General features: G+C 45.2%; 1 protein-coding gene across 1 annotated transcript in view; it reads right to left on the bottom strand.

Moving 5' to 3' along the window:
- Nucleotides 1-18529, bottom strand: part of USO1 (USO1 vesicle transport factor) — a 170891-nt gene that overhangs the window by 59623 nt on the left and 92739 nt on the right. Inside the window, exons 13-15 of the mRNA XM_082255566.1 lie at nt 17145-17350; nt 14917-14937; nt 975-1085 (exon numbers count right to left, since the gene is read on the bottom strand). Coding sequence (XP_082111692.1) covers nt 975-1085; nt 14917-14937; nt 17145-17350 — 338 coding nt within the window. The remainder of the gene's footprint in view (nt 1-974; nt 1086-14916; nt 14938-17144; nt 17351-18529) is intronic.

The following is an 18529-nucleotide window of genomic DNA, read 5'->3' as shown; positions in this document are numbered from 1 at the left end:
CACTGAGGAGAGGCTTCCGTCGGGCCACTCTGCCATAAAGCCCCGACTGGTGGAGGGCTGCAGTGATGGTTGACTTTCTACAACTTTCTCCCATCTCCTGACTGCATCTCTGGAGCTCAGCCACAGTGATCTTTGGGTTCTTCTTTACCTCTCTCACCAAGGCTCTTCTCCCCCGATAGCTCAGTTTGGCCGGACGGCCAGCTCTAGGAAGGGTTCTGGTCGTCCCAAACGTCTTCCATTTGAGGATTATGGAGGCCACTGTGCTCTTAGGAACCTTATGTGCAGCAGAAATCTTTTTGTAACCTTGGCCAGATCTGTGCCTTGCCACAATTCTGTCTCTGAGCTCTTCAGGCAGTTCCTTTGACCTCATGATTCTCATTTGCTCTGACATGCATTGTGATCTGGAAGGTCTTATATAGACAGGTGTGTGGCTTTCCTAATCAAGTCCAATCAGTATAATCAAACACAGCTGGACTCAAATGAAGGTGTAGAACCATCTCAAGGATGATCAGAAGAAACGGAAAGCACCTGAGTTAAATATATGAGTGTCACAGCAAAGGGTCTGAATACTTAGGACCATGTGATATTTCAGTTTTTCTTTTTTAATAAATCTGCAACAATGTCAACAATTCTGTGTTTTTCTGTCAGTGTGGGGTGCTATGTGTACACTCATGAGGAAGAAGAATGAACTTAAATGATTTTAGCAAATGGCTGCAATATAACAAAGAGTGAAAAATTTAAGGGGGTCTGAATACTTTTCGTACCCACTGTATACACATACATACATTTATATATATATATATATATATATATATATATATATATATATACACACACACACACACAATACTGAACTGTGTGAAGTCAAATTATGTTTTTTTTTCTCTCAGGTACAGGATATGTAAAAAGTTAATATGTTCAAATAAATTTTACTGCTAATAAAGAGCAGTTATAACATAAACCACAAAGGATACAAAAGGCACATTAGCTGCATTGTGAAGGAAATGTGTAACTGCAATGGGGCAGTTGGATAACCAGGTGCACAGCAACATTAACAGCCCAACCCTGGTCTGTATTTTACTACCCTGCAAAAAAAAAATTGGAGACAGTCAATGAACACATACAGTATAAGAAAACTTCAAATGACAATGTTCATCTACTAAGAGATGTAACTTGTTCCTCACACAGAACCTAAATCATTCAGAGATTAAAACACATAGATGAAGCTTAAAACACCCGGCAGGGATACATGTATATAAAATGCCATTCAACAGTAAATAAAACTGCAAGCATAAACATAACCAGCTATGTTTTCAGTCAAAAACCCAGAAAACGCATTTTTATATATCATGATATGAAACCTACCTTTACAGTAAATTTTCATAAACCTTTTTACATAATACATCAGGCTGAGATTTTCAGAGTCAAAATGTGAACATGGGTCACAGAAGCTCTTTTGCATTGCACACTAATATATTTCAAAGTGCAGGAATAAAATAATAAAAAAATGAATAATCACACATTCTCACCAAGATGGCTATAGCATCAATCCAGTCCTCCCCCTCTAGGTTTACAAAGAGACATTAGCAATCAAAGATCGCCGATTGTTCCGTTTTCAGTCACCGCTCTGGGCTCTGCCCTCCAGTGCTCAATGGAGTGTCGGGAGGTGGAGGGGGCGGGAACAAATGGCTAAGGCTCTCAGCTGCACTCAGAGGATGAGCCAGCTGCTGACCAGGAATCTAAGTGGATCCCAACATTATTGTTAGGATCACTGCAGAGCCTTGACCGTGCTCTATGGCATTGGCTAAATCTGGGTCACAGGAGTGCAAAACTAAGTGCACTCCTCTGACCCACAAGAGAAGTATAGCCAAAAGAGTTTTGGCTGTACTTCTCCTTTCAGACACTGGGAGCTTAAAGCGGAGTTCCAGCCATTTCACTCACCTGTCCAATGGTCCAGCGATGCGGCCGCCCGAAGCCTCGATCCTCTCCCTCGGCATCACTGCTGTAGGCACCCGGCTGTGACAGTTTGCGGCTTCACAGTCGGGTACCCACTGCGCATGCGCGAGTCGCGCTGCGCGTCTTGATTGGCCGGCAATCTTCTGGGACCTCTGACGTGTCCCAGAAGATTGCAGGGAGGGAGGGGGAGAGGAGAACTTCCGTTCAGGGCGCCGCGGCGCTCCGAGCGGAAGTGGGAGCGGGTACCTGTCAAAACTAGGTACCCGCTCCCCCCCAAAAAAAATGACATGCCAAATGTGGCATGTCAGGGGGTTGGAATACCTAAAGCGGAAGTTCCATTTTTGGGTGGAACTCCGCTTTAAGGAGGTAGTTTAGGCAGCTAAAGAAGGGGGAAGGCACAAACAGAACCAGTGTAGTAATGGTCATTAATAGTTGAATGAACATGCTAGAAGTAGGAAGGTAATATAGAAGCAGCAGAGCTACATTTTCTGTATAGTGATGTCCCTGTGCCTTTAAAGCGGAGTTCTGGCCTCGGGGGTGAATTTTAGATAAAAATACCCCCTGGACAGTCAGGGCTAGTACATTCCATAATGGTCGTACTTACCTTTTGGAAGAAATACTTACCTTGAAATTTTCTTCTCCAGCGCTCCCATCTCAGGTGTGGGCAGCTGAAGCCAGCGCGTCCTCTTCTGCCTCCTCTTCGGTGACGTCGGAGTCCCAGAATGCCCTGCACCGGCCCCGCTCGTCACTTCCGGTGCAGGCGCGGCATCCCTGCACAGCTGGGCATGTGACACCTGGGAGCAATGACGTTCAGCTCCCAGGAGTCATCGCAAGCCGGAAGTGACGGCGCGGGACGCGGCTGCAGAAGGAGGAAGTGGAAGGTAGGTGAGTATATTTTCTTCTAAAACAAGGTGAGAACAAAAAAAAAAAAAAAACCGGGAGCATCCATTTCTTTTTCAGGTGACCCTTAGCAAGCGGATGGCCCAAAATCGTTTTTTTTTTTTTTGATTTTGAGGCCGGAACTCCGCTTTAAGGAGGGGTGAGCTCCCTCCAGGCAAATCTGCCCTTAATCTATCCACTGCTATGTGTGCTCCAACTTGAGAGACTGAAAATTATAGAGTTAGGACCGCTGTATACAGATGAGCTTTAATATGGGCACTGTGGCTTCCACATATACTTGCAAATGTGTGCAATCAAAACCCTCTGTTTTTAACAATAATTGTTAGGCTCCATGTACGCTGGAAATGGCCGTTTAGGAGCAGTTGGGGCGTTTTTTTTAGAAGCCCCTGAACCCATCTACATTTTATCTTATCTGTCCATGTACACCAGGTCGTTTGCGGTCAGTTGCGTTCAGGGACTTTTTTTAGAACGCAATTATTTGCGTTCGAACGTGTGTTTCCCGGCGTTTCAAACGCAAAAACGCGACCAAACGCGTCCGAACGCGATGACCCGCGTTTGGCGTTCGCGTTTTTCCATTTTAAAGGGGAATAATTTTTTTGACCTCTAGGAACGGTTCTAAACGCAAACGCCCGCAAACGCCCGCTAAACGCGGGTACAAACGCGACCGAACGGACGTTTCAAACGTCCTAAAAATTCCAGCATTCAAAGGGACTTTTAACAACGTCCCGTGTACATGGACCCTTAGACCGAGTCAATTTTTTTTTTTTTTGCAGGCTAGTTGGTAAATGTGCTGAGAAATCTTTGTGATGTGCGCTGCCCTTCTATGTGTACCTTACTGCAAAGGCTAGTTATAGATTGGGGTACTTTATGTACTGTAAAGCGATTAAACAGAATGACAAATGTTTTAGAAAATAAAACAGTCCACATATTTGTACTGGAGCGGTTTTAAATTCATGAATATGTTAAAACAAAAGACTGAAAAGCCTTGTGGGCCAAAACCTGCAGAGAGGGCAGGTTTTCAGGCTTTTATCATAATGCTGTAAGCATTGGCTGATGGATCAGCTGAAAAGAAAATATAGGGCAGCTCACCTATTTTGATTATAAGTCAACTATATCACAGTGGCCATAAGAGGTATATTTACCATTTTTTTTTAATTAACTGAAGTGGAAGTAAAGACGAATATACCGGAGGTGTAAAATATTGAGTCCTCATACCCATGCAGGATACAATTTGTTAGACAACTCTGTGTAACCACTTTTTTTTTTTTAATCTCCTTCACTGCAATAACAAGATTTCACCGAAGGAGATAAAAGTAAAAAGGTATTTACACACAGCTGTTTTACAAACAGTATGCAGCATGAGGCATGAAGTATGCAGAGGGGGTAAGCAAAATGTTAAACCTTCGGTATATTAGCCTTTACTTCAAATCCTGTCTTTTAAGACATGGGATTTTCAACAGCCAAGCCATTAAAGCCTGTGACCATGAGTGGGGTGGTAGATTGGCCCCTGGAATAGAGGATCCAGTTGATTTAGCCCCAACCCCATGGAGTATCTACCTTGATTCAGTTAGAGCAACGTTTCTCAACTCCGGTCCTCAGGGCGCACTAACAGGCCAGGTTTGCAAGAAAACTGAAATACATCACAGGTGATATAATTTGCTGCTCAGTGATTGCAGTATTCTAGTCTGCATCTCCCCAAGGTAATACTTAAAATCTGGCCTGTTAGTGTGCCCTGAGGACCGGAGTTGAGAAACACTGAGTTAGAGCATCATATACGTGGGCCAGTTTGAAGCTATAAGTATCACCGGAATGATCTCCACCTTAATCCTGTGGAGTAGGCGAGAAAGGGGTTTAAGAGGAGCAAAGGCAAACAATTTGGTTGGGCTGAGAGCACAAGGTCAACAGAGCATCCACTGCTTCTGCTGGAGGATCTCATCATCTGGAGACATTTTTGTCCAGTATGTTGTTGAATTTTTGAGGCTATTTAGAAGGACATTTAAAGCTTTCAGGTCTAAAATTTGGTTAGATGTTCTTGGGATCTGACATGTTGCACTGCTTACCAAAGACAATATAATTAAGAAGGCCAGGTAAAAACTTTGGGAATTTACAAATCAGCTGTGAAAGCTAAAAGTGGGAGTGGCCTAAATGGCACAACGTGACCTGGTTACTGTAGAGGACAGCAAGGACTAATCAAAGTGAAATTGCATGTCTCTCTCAAATAAAAGCAAATGTGGGAAGAAGACTGCAGGCAAAGTCTCTAGAGGAGCCCTCTCTTACTCTCCTTGCTGAAAAGGTGGGAACGGAGCAAGGAGTAGGTACATGCCTGAGAAGCCAGCTAGTGATTCTGCATTTAATTTCCGATGTGGATTAATTGTTTTCTAGAAAAAATAAAGGGAAAAAACATCCATCCTCCTAGAACACTAGCAAAAACTAAAGCATACTGGGAGCAGGGTATACCTGGCTGGTCAATAGCTTTGTTTGCCAATGGGTGGCAGTTTAACCCAACTGTCTCTAAATAAAAATAATCCTGTTTCCCTTAAATTGATATTAAAGGTTTAATTTAAAGAAAAAAAAAAAAAAAAAAATTAAAATAACAAACATGTCAAATTACCTGTTCTATGCAATGGTTTTGCAAAGCAGCCCCGATTTTCCTCTTCTCTGGTCCCCCACCTGGCTCCTCATCCCCGTCGAGTGCCTTCATAGCAAGCCGCTCGCTATGGGGGCACTCACGCATGCTCGATCCCGAGCCCTGCTCTGTGCGTCCATGGGCACACAAAGAGTGTCTCGGTCCTGTCTCTCCCCCCCCCCCTCCCTCCTCACTGGCTGTGATTGACAGCAGCAGGATCAAATGGCTTTTGCTGCTGTCTCTGAGGAGAAAGATAGCAGAGAGAGCCTCTGTTCCTGTGCACATTGCTTGATCAAGATCAGGCTCAGTTAAGTATAAGCGGGGGCAGGTGAGATGCTGAATGCAAAAGGTTTTTTACCTTAATGCAGAGAACCCATTAAGGCAAAATACCTTCTGCCTTTGGAACCACTTTAATGAATAAGAAAGACAAAAATTACAGCCCAGAAAAGATGTGTAATAAATTCTGATAAGAAGTATTTCTGATAAAAGGTATAAGAGGCATTCCACACATATGAATATTCCTGGGCAAGGCTTCTCTTCCTCACAAATGTTATAAACAAAGGTCCTAATCAAGAAAAAGTTATGTGGCAGAAGCCTATACCATCCTATTCTACGTAATCTATGCTATCAATTGTGCTGATGCAGGAAAGTGTGGGCACAGGCAAACATTTTAATTGTGTCAAATACTGAAATGAATTATCTGCTTTACTACTGGGGAAAAAGATTTAAAAATGTTCAAAATACATTCACTATAAACAGCTCATGCCCAATTTACATAAGGGGACAAAAGTTAAAGATAAAACAAACATCACATATCAGTTAAAGTGTATTCAAACCCCGGTTATTGCAGCATATTATTCCTTAGACATGGTGGCTGTATTAGTTTTCTTTTTTCAGACTTTTTTCCTCTTATATTGTCCCCTGGTGATCCTGCCAGTAACACACTTCCTTTCCTAGGGCCCCTTTCACACCTGTCTGTTCCGTTTCTGCTCAGCGGGGGATCGATCCGCCGATCCCCGCTGAGCAGGCGGATGACAGCTCCGTCTCTGCTCTGTGTGTGGAGATGGAGGTGTCAGATCCCCACTGTCCTCTATTGGGGGATTTGGATGAGAACGGACCGCGTGTCGGTTTCCCATCCGATCCGATCGACGGATGGAAAATAGGGTTTCCATCCGTCCAGATTTGACGGACAGGATCGGATCGGATGTCAGCGGACATGTCTCCACTGACATCCGCTGCCCCATAAACTGACAGGCGGATCTGAACGGTCTGCATGTGTGAAAGGGGAATAGGGTGACAACACTCCCTCACCTTACTGTATACTTGGAGGAATGTTGTCAACTTAGGCTGCTCTCCTGATTTGGACTACGAACACTTCTTTCTCACTTCACTTCTATTACATGGGGGTGGAAATGTGTAGTGACAGAATACCTTGGGAAGTTTGGAAAGAAGATAACATTGTTTGTAATTTCAGTTTATTCACAAGAAGTATTAATAGTGCGTTTCTGTCAAGACCAACAGATATTGTCTGTACTTGCTGAAAATGTTCTTAGTGTGAAAGATAATAATTGCGCCATAACATCTAAAGAGTGGTAAGCTGCAATATACAAATATTTTCTTTTTTGGGTTAAGATATCCTGTAATAGTTCTAGGTATGACATTTAATACAGAAGTTAAAACATTGCTAGTATCTTAAGCAAAAATGTTAATTCCGATTAGTAATTCACAAAACTCAGGCAATTCCTGAAGCACAATTTTAGTTTGTGTAATAAAACTTTGCAGCCAACTTCTCCATGGTATTATTGACCTCAGGTGCAGATGAACCAAGTTCCAACTGTATTTGGCCAGCCCAGGGCCAGAAAGTCTACATCTACTCCCCACATCCATTATCCTGTAAAAAAAGTAGTCACACGTGCATTGAGCCTTGCCCTAGAGCAGGGATCCTCAAACTTTGGCCCTACTAGGCCTGATGGGAATTGTAGTTCCTGATCAACTGGAGGGCCATAATTTGAAGACCCCTGCCCTAGAGAGTAGCTCAGCACATAAGATCAAGGCAGCTATAGCATAATATTTTGGGTGCCAAAGAGGAGTAAACCACTTCCAAACTCTGGGTAGTACTGGCAAATTTCATTGGCAGGGTTGGGAGGAAGGTGAATGATATAGTTATGTATATGTAAGTGAATGCATTCCTTTAAAGTGTCACTAAACCTAAATTTTTATTTTGGTCATTATATGTAACAATATGGCATCTACCTTTCAGTATACCCTATCCCTCTTGTATGCTGTAACTGCTGGTAAATACCTGGTTGATCCTGATTCTTTACTCAATTTCCTTACTCAGAGTGACAACAGTATAGCAGCCTATTCTGTGCATCGTCCGCTGCCACTCTCACTGTGCATGCTCATGCACACTGCCCCCCACATGACTATTTTCATATTTTTTCGGGGTGGATCCAGCAGGTCCCCTGACATCTACTCCCTCTTCCTTTCACTCCCTCTCATTTGAAATGTTATCATTTTGCATGGCGACCCTGGCAAAAATAGAACGTAGTCAAAAAGACGAGGAACAGTGTCCATCAGTGAACGAAAGAGAAAATGGGATTTTTGACTTACGGTAAAATCCATTTCTCTGATATTCATTGACGGACACAGCTCCTCATCTTCTTGACTACATGGGTTATACTGCCCCCTACAGGAGTAGGACACTAGGCAGAAAATAACTTGACTATGCCTATGGGGCAGCCCCAGGGGGTATACTCCCACTCTCTGCTATAGGTACTCAGTTTTGTTACAAGCAGTATCAGAAGAAAAAACCCAACTCCATAGAGGGGTGCTGTACCTGTCAATTAACATCAGAGAAATGGATTTTACGGTAAGTCAAAAATCCCATTTTAGCTTTCATTCATTGACGGACACAGCTCCTCATCTTCTAGACTACGTGGAACATCCCAAAGCAGTGTCAAACATGAGGGGTGGGAACAGCAAAAAAAAATACTTCCCAAGGCTAAACATAGCCAACTAGGCAACATCGAGCTCAACCATAAAACAACTGGAGCTCACCTAAAAAAAAATTAAAAACACCCTCAAAGAGGACCTGCAAAACTTTGCGGCAAAAGGAAGAATCTGCAGATGCCAACACATCCACCTAATAAAATTTGTGAACGTGTGCAGAGACGACCAGGTGGCCGCCTTTCAAAACTGCATCACTGATGCCGGATGACGGCAGGCCCAGGAGGCACTAAGCACCAGAGTAGAGTGCGCCTTAACAGGGAAAGGAGGAACCCGACCCTTAATGGAATAAGTCTGAATCACTGTCTGTCTGATCCATCTGGAAATGGTCACAGCAGAAGCAGCCAACCCTTTGCAAGGTCAATCTGTGAGGACAAATAGGCAGTCTGACTTCCTAAAAGACTCCATAGCTGCTAGGTACACCCTCATTGCCCCAACCACATCCAGGGAATGCAAGGCAATTTCCTTAGGATGCTGAGGTCTGGTACACAGGGAAGGCAACATGATGTCTTCATTCAAATGGAAATCAGAGATGACCTTTGGAAGGAACGATGGACATGGACGAAGAACCATCTTATCCATCTGAACCACCAGGTAAGGTGAACGACAAGACAGCGCCGCCAGCCCTGATTAGCCACCAAAAACACAACCTTCTTGGACAACCTAAGCAGGGGAACCTCCCGAATATTTTTAAAAGGAGGCTTCTGGAGAACTGACAACACCAATTTGAGATCCCAAAGCAGCAATGGAGACTGCACTGGAGGAGCCAAGTGTCAAACTCCCTGGATAAAGGTACGCACCAAGGAATGTGTGGCCAAAAGATGTTGAAAGAGAACCGCCAAGGCCGAAACCTGGCTCTTGATAGTACTCAAGGCCAAGCGCTGCTCAACCCCCCGTTGGAGGAAAGCCAAGATCCGATCCACCAAAAAGGAGTGAAGGTGAACCCTAAAAGACTCACACCATGCAATGTACGTCTTCCAAGTGCGATGGTAAATCTTCCTTGAGGTAGTTTTTCTTGCCTATAAGAGCGTAGGAATCACCGATTTAGACAAACCTTTATCCTTCAGCACCTGGCTTTCAACAGCCAGCGACTCTAAAGCAGGATGGAAAATTGGCCCTTGGGCCAGCAGATCTTCCCTGAGAGGAAGTCTCCAAAGAGCATCGGCGACCAGCCATACCAGATCAGTGTACCAAGACCGGCGAGGCTAGTATGGAGCCACTAGAATGACCGGAATCCCTTCTACCTTGATCCTGCACAGGAGTCTCGGTAGAAGTTTGAGAGGAGGAAAGGCAGAAATCAGACGATACCGACTCCAAGAAGCCACTAAGGCGTCTGTGGCTGTCGGCTAGAGTATCCCAAGACCATGCCACAAACTTCTGTACTTTCCTGTTGAGACGAGAGGCCAACAGATTCACCTCGGGAGTACCCCACCGGAGGCACAGCTGATGAAACACCTCCGGATGAAGTGACCATTCTCCCTGGTCCAACGCCTGTCGACTCAGGTAATCCGCTTGCCAATTTTCCACCCCTGGAATGTGCACAGAAGAGAGGAATGGAACGAAACATTCTGCCCACCTTAGAATACCAGCTACATTCCTAGGCGCCAAGGCACTTCTTGTGCCCCCTTGGTGATTGACATAAGCCACGGCCGTGGCATTGTCCGATTGAATTCGTAACCGGACACCCCTGCAGATGAATCGTCCCATGATCCAGACAAAGTCTGATTGCTCGGAGTTCCAGTACATTGATTGGAGGCCTGGACTCTTCCTGAGTCCAGACGCCCTGAGCACAATCCGTGCCGAGGACGCCTTCCCACCCGGACATGCTGGCATCCGTGGTGATGACTGTTCAGTACAGGGGAAGAAAAGATTTTTCCCTGACAAGAGACAAGTGCAAGAGAACAAAGCCACCAAACCAGGAACCCTCTAGTACACCAGGTCAACAGGATCAGATGGTCTAGAGACTGAGGATTCTTGTTCCATTTTACAAGGATCTCTTTTTGCAGAGATTTCATGTGGAACTGAGCAAACGGAACCACCTCGAAGGTAGACACCATCAGGCCCAGCAACTGCATGCAAGTCTGAAGAGATGACAGTCTGCTGGACAGCAGAAGCTGAACTGCCTCCTGCAATTTCTGGAGTTTTTCCAGAGGAAGAAACACCCCGGCTGAGGCCGAGTCCAGAGTCAGACCCAGAAAGTTCAGACTGGTGGACGGAACCAGAGCAGACCTCGGCAGTTTCAGAATCTAATTGAACTCCGCAGAGTAATCTCCAAAGTGTCCAGAAGAGCAGTTGGAGACTCTGCTCGCAAAAGCAGATCGTCTAGATACCCCAGTATCGGGATCCCCCGGTGACGCAACCATGCTAGCACCGGGGCCAATACTTTTGTGAAGACCTGAGGAGTGTAGGCAAGAGCAAAGGATAACGCCACAAACTGATAATGCTCCTCGCCCACGGCAAAGCGGAGGAAGCGCTGATGGCCACACATATTGGGATGTGAAGCTAGGTGTCCTTTATGTCGATGGAAGTGAAGAAATCCCCCTGGTGTAGGGACGCCATTACCATGCGAATGGACTCCAATTGGAACTTCTGTACCCGCACAAAGCAGTTTAGCGTCTTCAGGTCCAGAATTGGACTTACCTTGCCTTCCTTCCTGGGAACTGTAAACAGGTTTGAGTAAAAACCTTGAAAACTTTCCGATGTCAGAACTTGAACAATCACCCCTTGAAGTAACAAGTCCCCAAAGAGATCCCCTAAACCAGTGGTCCTCAACTCCGGTCCTCAGGGCCCACTAACAGGCCAGATTTTAAGTATTACCTTAGGGAGATGCAGACTAGAATACTGCAATCATTGAGCAGCAAATTATATCACCTGTGATGTATTTCAGTTATCTTGCAAACCTGGCCTGTTAGTGGGCCCTGAGGACCAGGGTTGAGGACCACTGCCCTAAACGATCTAGGGACAAGAGCAGCTTGGAAGGAAAGAATCTTTCCGGAGGATAATATCGAGACTCGATCTTGTAGCTGAAGCAAATGACTTAGTGGACCCACTTGTCCTGTATCAGGGAGGTCCACGGATCCGGAAACCAGGGAAGGCATCCCCCTACCCCCGACATGGGTGAGGGCGCCCATTAACGCAGAGGAATCCTTGTCCACAGGTCTGGCAGAATTTGCTCGTGACTTGCCAGACCAGGTCCTCTTAGAACCCCCAGCAAAGGCCCTGAAGGGCTTAGAACCCCTGCCTTGAGACCCTGCCCTGAGGGACAAAAAGAGCGCTTGTGAGCCGAAAAGAAAGGCCTTCGTCTGCAACGGGGCTCCTTACCCTTGGAAGCCTGTGGAAGAAGAGTACTCTTTCCCCCTGTGAGGCCTTTGATGATTTCATCCAAGGAAGCTTCAAAACAGGTTATCCCCCACAAATGGAAGATCGGATAAGGCCTTCTTAGATACCTGGTCCGCAGACCAGCATTTAAGCCAGATAATACGCCGCAGGACCACTGCTGAGGCAGGCAGTCTAGAAATTAAGGGAGCCACATTCAAAGAGTTGTCACAGAACAACTGTAGCCCTTGGACCAAGTGATCCGCCAGCTCTGCAAAGGCAGGGGGGAGCTGTTCTCCTCCCGGGTCCAGGCGTAGAAGTTTTGCCCACTCAGCCATCGCTTGCGACACCAGGGCAATAGTAAATACCGGCCTAAGTGCCAAACCACCCACAGTGAACATATGGCGTGTCAAGGCCACCGACCTCTTATCAGCTGGATCTGTAAAGACCGGGGACTCTTCAACCAGAATTAGTGGCTTTATTCAACCTGGAAAGGTCCACTACAGGAGGAACTGTCCATTTTTTTAAAGGAAGGAATCTTCATAATCGTACCACATTGCAAAACGCTTAGGGATTTAAGGAAAGTGTGTTTAGGGCACCCCCACAGTTTTGTGACAATATTGTCAAAGAAAGCAGGAAATCGGAACACCTTCGCCGCCTTGGAGGACCTGTGGGTGCCAAAGGTGACCCGCACCTCCGATGCTGTGTTAGCCCCATCTTCCATCTTTAAGGTTTCCCGCACTTATACAATCAGCGCATCCACTAGCACCTTTTCATGTGCGGCTAGAGAAGCAGAGGAATTATCCTCACTATCTGAGCATGCAGGGTGAGTGGACACAGACCCAGAAGGGTAACTCGCATTAGTGGCGGCCGAATCAGATTCAGGGTCTAATGAGACAGAGGAAGCAGGTGAAGGCAGGGGATGCTTTTTGCTAGCCTGTTTTCCCTGGACCAAATCTACCTTTGACACCAATGACTCCAGGACTACCGTCAGTGCAGCCTCTCCAGGGACTCCATTAATGGAAAGGGGAACCCACACAAAAAAAAGTGTATTACACTGCAAGGGACACCCAACCACGCTGGTGGCACCACAAGGCCCAGCACAGAGCACTACCGCTGCTACAGCAGAGAAGGGAGAGAGAACACCACAAAAAAGCTCCCCAACACTGATCAGGCACTTACAGCACTGAACTAACTGCACACCATGCGGCGATCAGAAGAAAAATATCCAGAGATCAGCACTAGGGGCGAAGGAGGGGCTCCCACCGCAGATTACCGCCCATCCGGAAGTTTGATTGTCCGGTCGCCGGCGGCTTGCTCCACACCTACCTCCATCTCCAGCTCAACATCCCAGACCAACCTAAAACGGTATGTCCACCCCTGTGGGCAGATGGGTGGTGACCAAGGCCTGCAGAAGACCACTGAGAAGGGGGGACTGTCTGGGAATCAGGGGAGCCGGGGGTCCGACCATCCCAAGAAGGGGCCCACGTCCACCCCAAAACTCTCCAGGGGTAGAGGGGGGACAGCTACTTACCACACCAGGAACAGGCTGGGCACCCCTACGAACAGACCACCGCTCCATTATAATGTGGGTGCGATCGGCCAGGAGGAACGCTGCGACTCAGGCTGAAGCCAGGTCGTATGCGCCCTCGCGAGACATTTAACTCGCAGGGCAGCCTACGTCCAGTGGGGCTATGTTGCGGCCGACCCAGTGTGGAGCTGCGTTCTGCACGCGCTAACTGGACAGACTAGGGGGAACCTCTGGATCTAGATTATTCAGTCTGTCACCCAGTCCGGCAATTAATTTTAGATTCTCTTTAGGAACAAAATAAAGAGAAAAAAAAATTCCATTAAAAAAGAAAAAAAATCGCCAGGACCAGAGATCCCAGCAAGGTACTAGGTCCTTACTCCTGACTAGGCAGAAAAAAAACTGAGTACCTATAGCAGAGAGTGGGAGTATACCCCCTGGGACTGCCCCATAGCCTTGGGAAGTATTTTTCTTTTTGCTGTTCCCACCCCTCATGTTTGACACTGCTTTGGGACGTCCCACGTAGTCAAGAAGATGAGGAGCTGTGTCCGTCAATGAATGAAAGAGAAGATGGGATTTTTAACTTACCGTAAAATCCATTTCTCTGATGTTCATTGACAGATACAGCTACCACCGCTCTATGGAGTTGGGTTTTTTCTGACACTGCTTGTAACAAAACTGATTACCTATAGCAGAGAGTGAGAATATACCCCCTGGGACTGCCCCATAGGCGTAGTCAAGTTCTTTTCTGCCTAAAGTCCTACTCCAGTAGGGGGGGGCAGTATAACTCATGTATAGTCAAGTAGATGAGGAGCGGAGTCCGTCAATGAACAAAAGAGAAAAATACATTTAATGTCATGCATCAATTTGGATCCTTTATATCTGCCTGGAGTTTAACTTTAATTTTACTGACCAAACAGTGATGATCTTTAGGATATTAATCAGAACAAGGATGGACATATGAAGGGCCACCGTCTTAGGCTAGCAATGTGTATTCTAAAGGGTAATACCCAGATCAAAGACTGGAATGATGACCATTCACACTTACGAATGGTATTGGTTGGTATGGGTACCTTGAAGGATCACTCTCCTATTTAAAAATGAAATTTCTACTCAGATAAAACACATATAAGTAGGCAGAAAAAAAAATAGGAAGTAATGCTTTAAAGATGTAATTATAGCACCCAAATAAAGATACATAATTATTAATCACCTTTAATGAATGGACTGAAAATTATGATGATAATGATAGTAATAATACTACTCTAGTTCAGGTTGACAATAAGTACATCTTTAAACTGAAAAATGAGTGTAAAAATGTTCATCTCATTCAATTGTGAGATGAGCGGAAACCCTAGAAGCGTGGAGTTGTCATGCAGTTTTCTGTACACAACAAGCACCAGTGATGAGACCCAGCTCCCTAAAATGTACTGAGAATGGGGATACGACAGAAACCGAGAGAATATGTGAGTAGGAATCACTTCAAGGCGGTTATTATGAAAAGTTAAATAAAAACACCCACATCGTAAAGCAAGGAAAAGAAGCCCTGCAGTGGCAGCAAGCAGTGCCAACGTATACATACCCGTCTGTTGATCTTATCTCCCTGTAAATCATAGGTCACAAATTTAATGTCTTGAGCGAGTTATTTTGTTAAATAAGTTTCAAGAAAGCCATGCACTAGGTTTTAAGAAAAACTTTAAAGAAGTTGGTTTTAACATAAATCTAGTTTTCTGAATTAAAAAGAAAGATAATCAGGCTCCCCTTTACTGTCAAAAAACCAACACCAAAACATACATATAATAAATCACAATATTTTCACAAACACCAAGGGGCAAATAAAGGAAAATGTATGCTAAAAATTCTCTTTAGATTTCAAATGTGGAATAACTTAATGAATGCGATTGTTGAAGCGCAAACACCTAATTCATACTGTCAGCCAGATCTCTGCGCAAGCTAAAAATCCTAGTTACCCTGCCCCTCTGGAGTGGACTTTCTAAATATTCCTATTGGAAACCAGACAGAGAAAATGGGATTTTTTAAATACAGTAAAATCCATTTCTCTGATGTTCATTCTCCATTTCTCTGATGTTGCATTAGTGCCATCCCCGGAATGGCACTAATGCAGCTCAGCCTCCTCCAGACGTTTTCCCTTGGGCATCTTATGTGCTCCATCTCACGAACCTCAATGCGAGTTTTGATATTATTGTTTAAATAAAATCTACTACAGTCCATACTCAGAGGCGCCTTTTATTTGTTTATCTCTCTCTACATGTCTTGGGGAAGTAGCTTCTATCCCCTCCCCTCACCCACCCACCTGAAGGGCAGCCCTGAACAATGGACAACTTTCCTTCATCCATACAGACTTTTTTCATGGACTTGGACAAAGTTTGCACCTTACCGTTTGCACTCTAGTGCTAATTTATGCACAATGTATAGGTATTAGTGCCTAACGATTATATGTGTTTTTTTAGAAGAAAACTGAGTGCATATAGCTGAGAGTGGGTGTATACCCCCTGGGACTGCCCATAGGCGTAGTCCAGCTTTTTCCTGCCTAGTGTGTGCTGCTTCTGTAGGGGGCAGTATAACTCAATGGTTAAGGATCAGGAGCGGTGTGCGTCAATGAACAAAAGAGAAACCTAGAATTATGGTGTCACTGGCCTTTAAAGGTGTTTTAGAATATAAGATAATATTTATATTGAGGATGCATTCCATGGAGTGGAAACCAGGACATTTAATTCACACCAAGCCCTAGATGTCATGCTGGTAACCAATGATGTGGGAAAAACAGACCACAATAAAGACATGAAAGGGTATCAAGCCCTTCCCTAATCTAACAACATTTTTTTACTTGACTTTCTTGTATTGTGTAGTAACATTTTAAACACTTCCGGAAGGAATGAATATCCTAGTTTCCAAGTGAAAGAAAACATGTACTGCTTCTACTTTAGAACATTATTGTGACACCTCTATAAAAGGGACTTCTCTAGGGAAACTACCTGAAACGAAGATTTACATAAAAAGGACAGCCCAGGAGAACTCTAGATTCATGACAAGCAAAACAAGCATATTAGCTGCTATCTTTTTTAGCTTAATGTAAGTAATATCCAATAGCTCCTTGCAGTGTAAGAATAGTAGTTAAAAGAGAAGTATGGCTTTTGGCCTTTTTTCCACAATTATACTTACCTGGGTGGATGCAGCATCAATCCGATGCTGCATCTGTCCCCTGGCACCTCTACACTGAGAACCGAGCGATGGAACACCCCGATCGCTTGGTCCTGACAGCTCCCCAGCAGAGAGCTTCTGACTGTCAGTCAGCAGCTCTTTGCTCTGCCCCCTTCTCGCTCACTGGAGCGCTGGGCTGTGGAGGGGCAGGGAGCATCCAGCTCAGGCTCTCAGCGGCACGCTGAGAAGCTGAGCCGGGTGTCACTCCAGGCACCTGGCGGATCCAGACTTTCATTATCGTGATGATGCGGTGCCTGGACTTCTGTGACGTCAGCAGAGAGCAGACTTCAGCTTGCTCTTTGCTGAAAACGGGTCACAGGACCGCAAAACGAGCTGTGCTCCTGTGATCTATAGGAGATGTACAGCCAAACTAGCTTTGGCTATACTTTCCCATTAATAAAAGTCAACATATATTTAAAGCATTAACAAAAAAAGAAAATAGACCTGAACAGAGCAGACGAAAAAGTAGAAACATGCCTAAAGAGGAAAAACTATAGCAGTAGATGGACTGTGATTGCTAATAAATTCTTTTGTCAGTGCATCATCAGTAGTTGCTTCTTCAGTACCATGCCAAACACAAGCTCTTACCTGTGACAAGATGTTGGTGCACTGCTGCAGCAAGGACACAGGAGGGTTACCAATACTGGTTGCAAGCTGAACTCTCAGAAGCTGCTCCTTTTGGGTAGAATTCTCTAACAGAGCATGAGCCAGTGCTACTGCGGCACACCAGTTGGAAAGAGAATCCGTAGAAAAGAGACCCCCACAGAGAAGTTGTCCGGCTGAGAGTGACGTTGCTGAAGAAAAAAGGAATTACAAGTAACCAAACTGGATTCAAGTATCATTCTCATATACACTCACAATACCCACTAAACTGAAAAAAACATATCTGCTTCAGAATACCTAGACAAAATTCTGATAGCAATGTTCTAAAAGCAATGTAATTGTTTTTTACTTTAACATATATTGTAAGTCAGGGTTTCTCAACATTTTTTCAGTCAAGGCATCCTTTAAAACTGTGCCCAGTACCCGGGCACACCAGTCCAATTGTTCGTTTACACCAGAAGGTGTGCCCGAACAAGTCACTTTTTTTAATGGGCTTAAACATATACGCATTTGCAAGAGGCATGGGGGTGTCATTATGAAATAATGGAACCTAAATGCAACTGCAAAAGGCTGCACATTTTTTTGCAGTACAGGAAAACGTGCCATTTTGCACATTACCGCACTGCACCTGGTGTGAATAAGCCCTAAAATGCAGTCTGTGGGGGAGAGTTCAGTGATCTTACAATGTAACTCTCCCCCCTCTAAATTCCTCCTTCTAGCACAAATCCCCCTCCTAGAACGCCCCACTCTCAAAATTCCCCCTTCTAGCACAAATTCCCCACCAAATCCCTCCACCTAGCACAACCCCCCCCCCCCCCCCCCCAAGCCCAAACTCATCTGCTCCCAAATCCCCACTTCTAGCACATGCCCTGCTCCAACACTCCCCCTCTCCCAGAACAATCCCCTCAAATCCCCCCTCTTAGTACAAGCCCTGCCTTTACAAGAGCAGTGTGAGGAGGAGGAGGAGATAGGGGCAGTGGTCAAATCCTGCTCATTGGGAGGAGAGTGCTACTTTGTGTTAACGCCTGTGCATTGACTCTGCGAGAGGAGAGAGAGAGTGCATAGCCTGCACAGCTCTCTCCTCCTTCCTACAGCTATATGAACTATGTGAACAGCTATGTGAAATATTGCAGGTAAAGCAGAAAGCTGTAGTGCCGCCTGACATGTTTTCTTAACAACCGATGACGTCATTAGTTGGTAGGATGCCGGCGGGCAGTCCGCACAGCTTTCTGCTTTACTGGTAATAGTTCACATAGCTGTAGGGAGGAGGAGGACAGAGCCGTGCAGGCTGTGCTCTTTTTCTCCTCGCAGAGTCACTGTGCACATGTGTTAACACGAAAGTAGTGCTCAGACCAGGACGTGGCCACAAT

Source organism: Pelophylax lessonae (assembly GCF_965119305.1).
Source record: "Pelophylax lessonae genome assembly, chromosome: 1".
Taxonomy (NCBI): Eukaryota; Metazoa; Chordata; class Amphibia; order Anura; family Ranidae; genus Pelophylax; species Pelophylax lessonae.
This window is presented reverse-complemented; position numbering and strand designations above follow the sequence as displayed.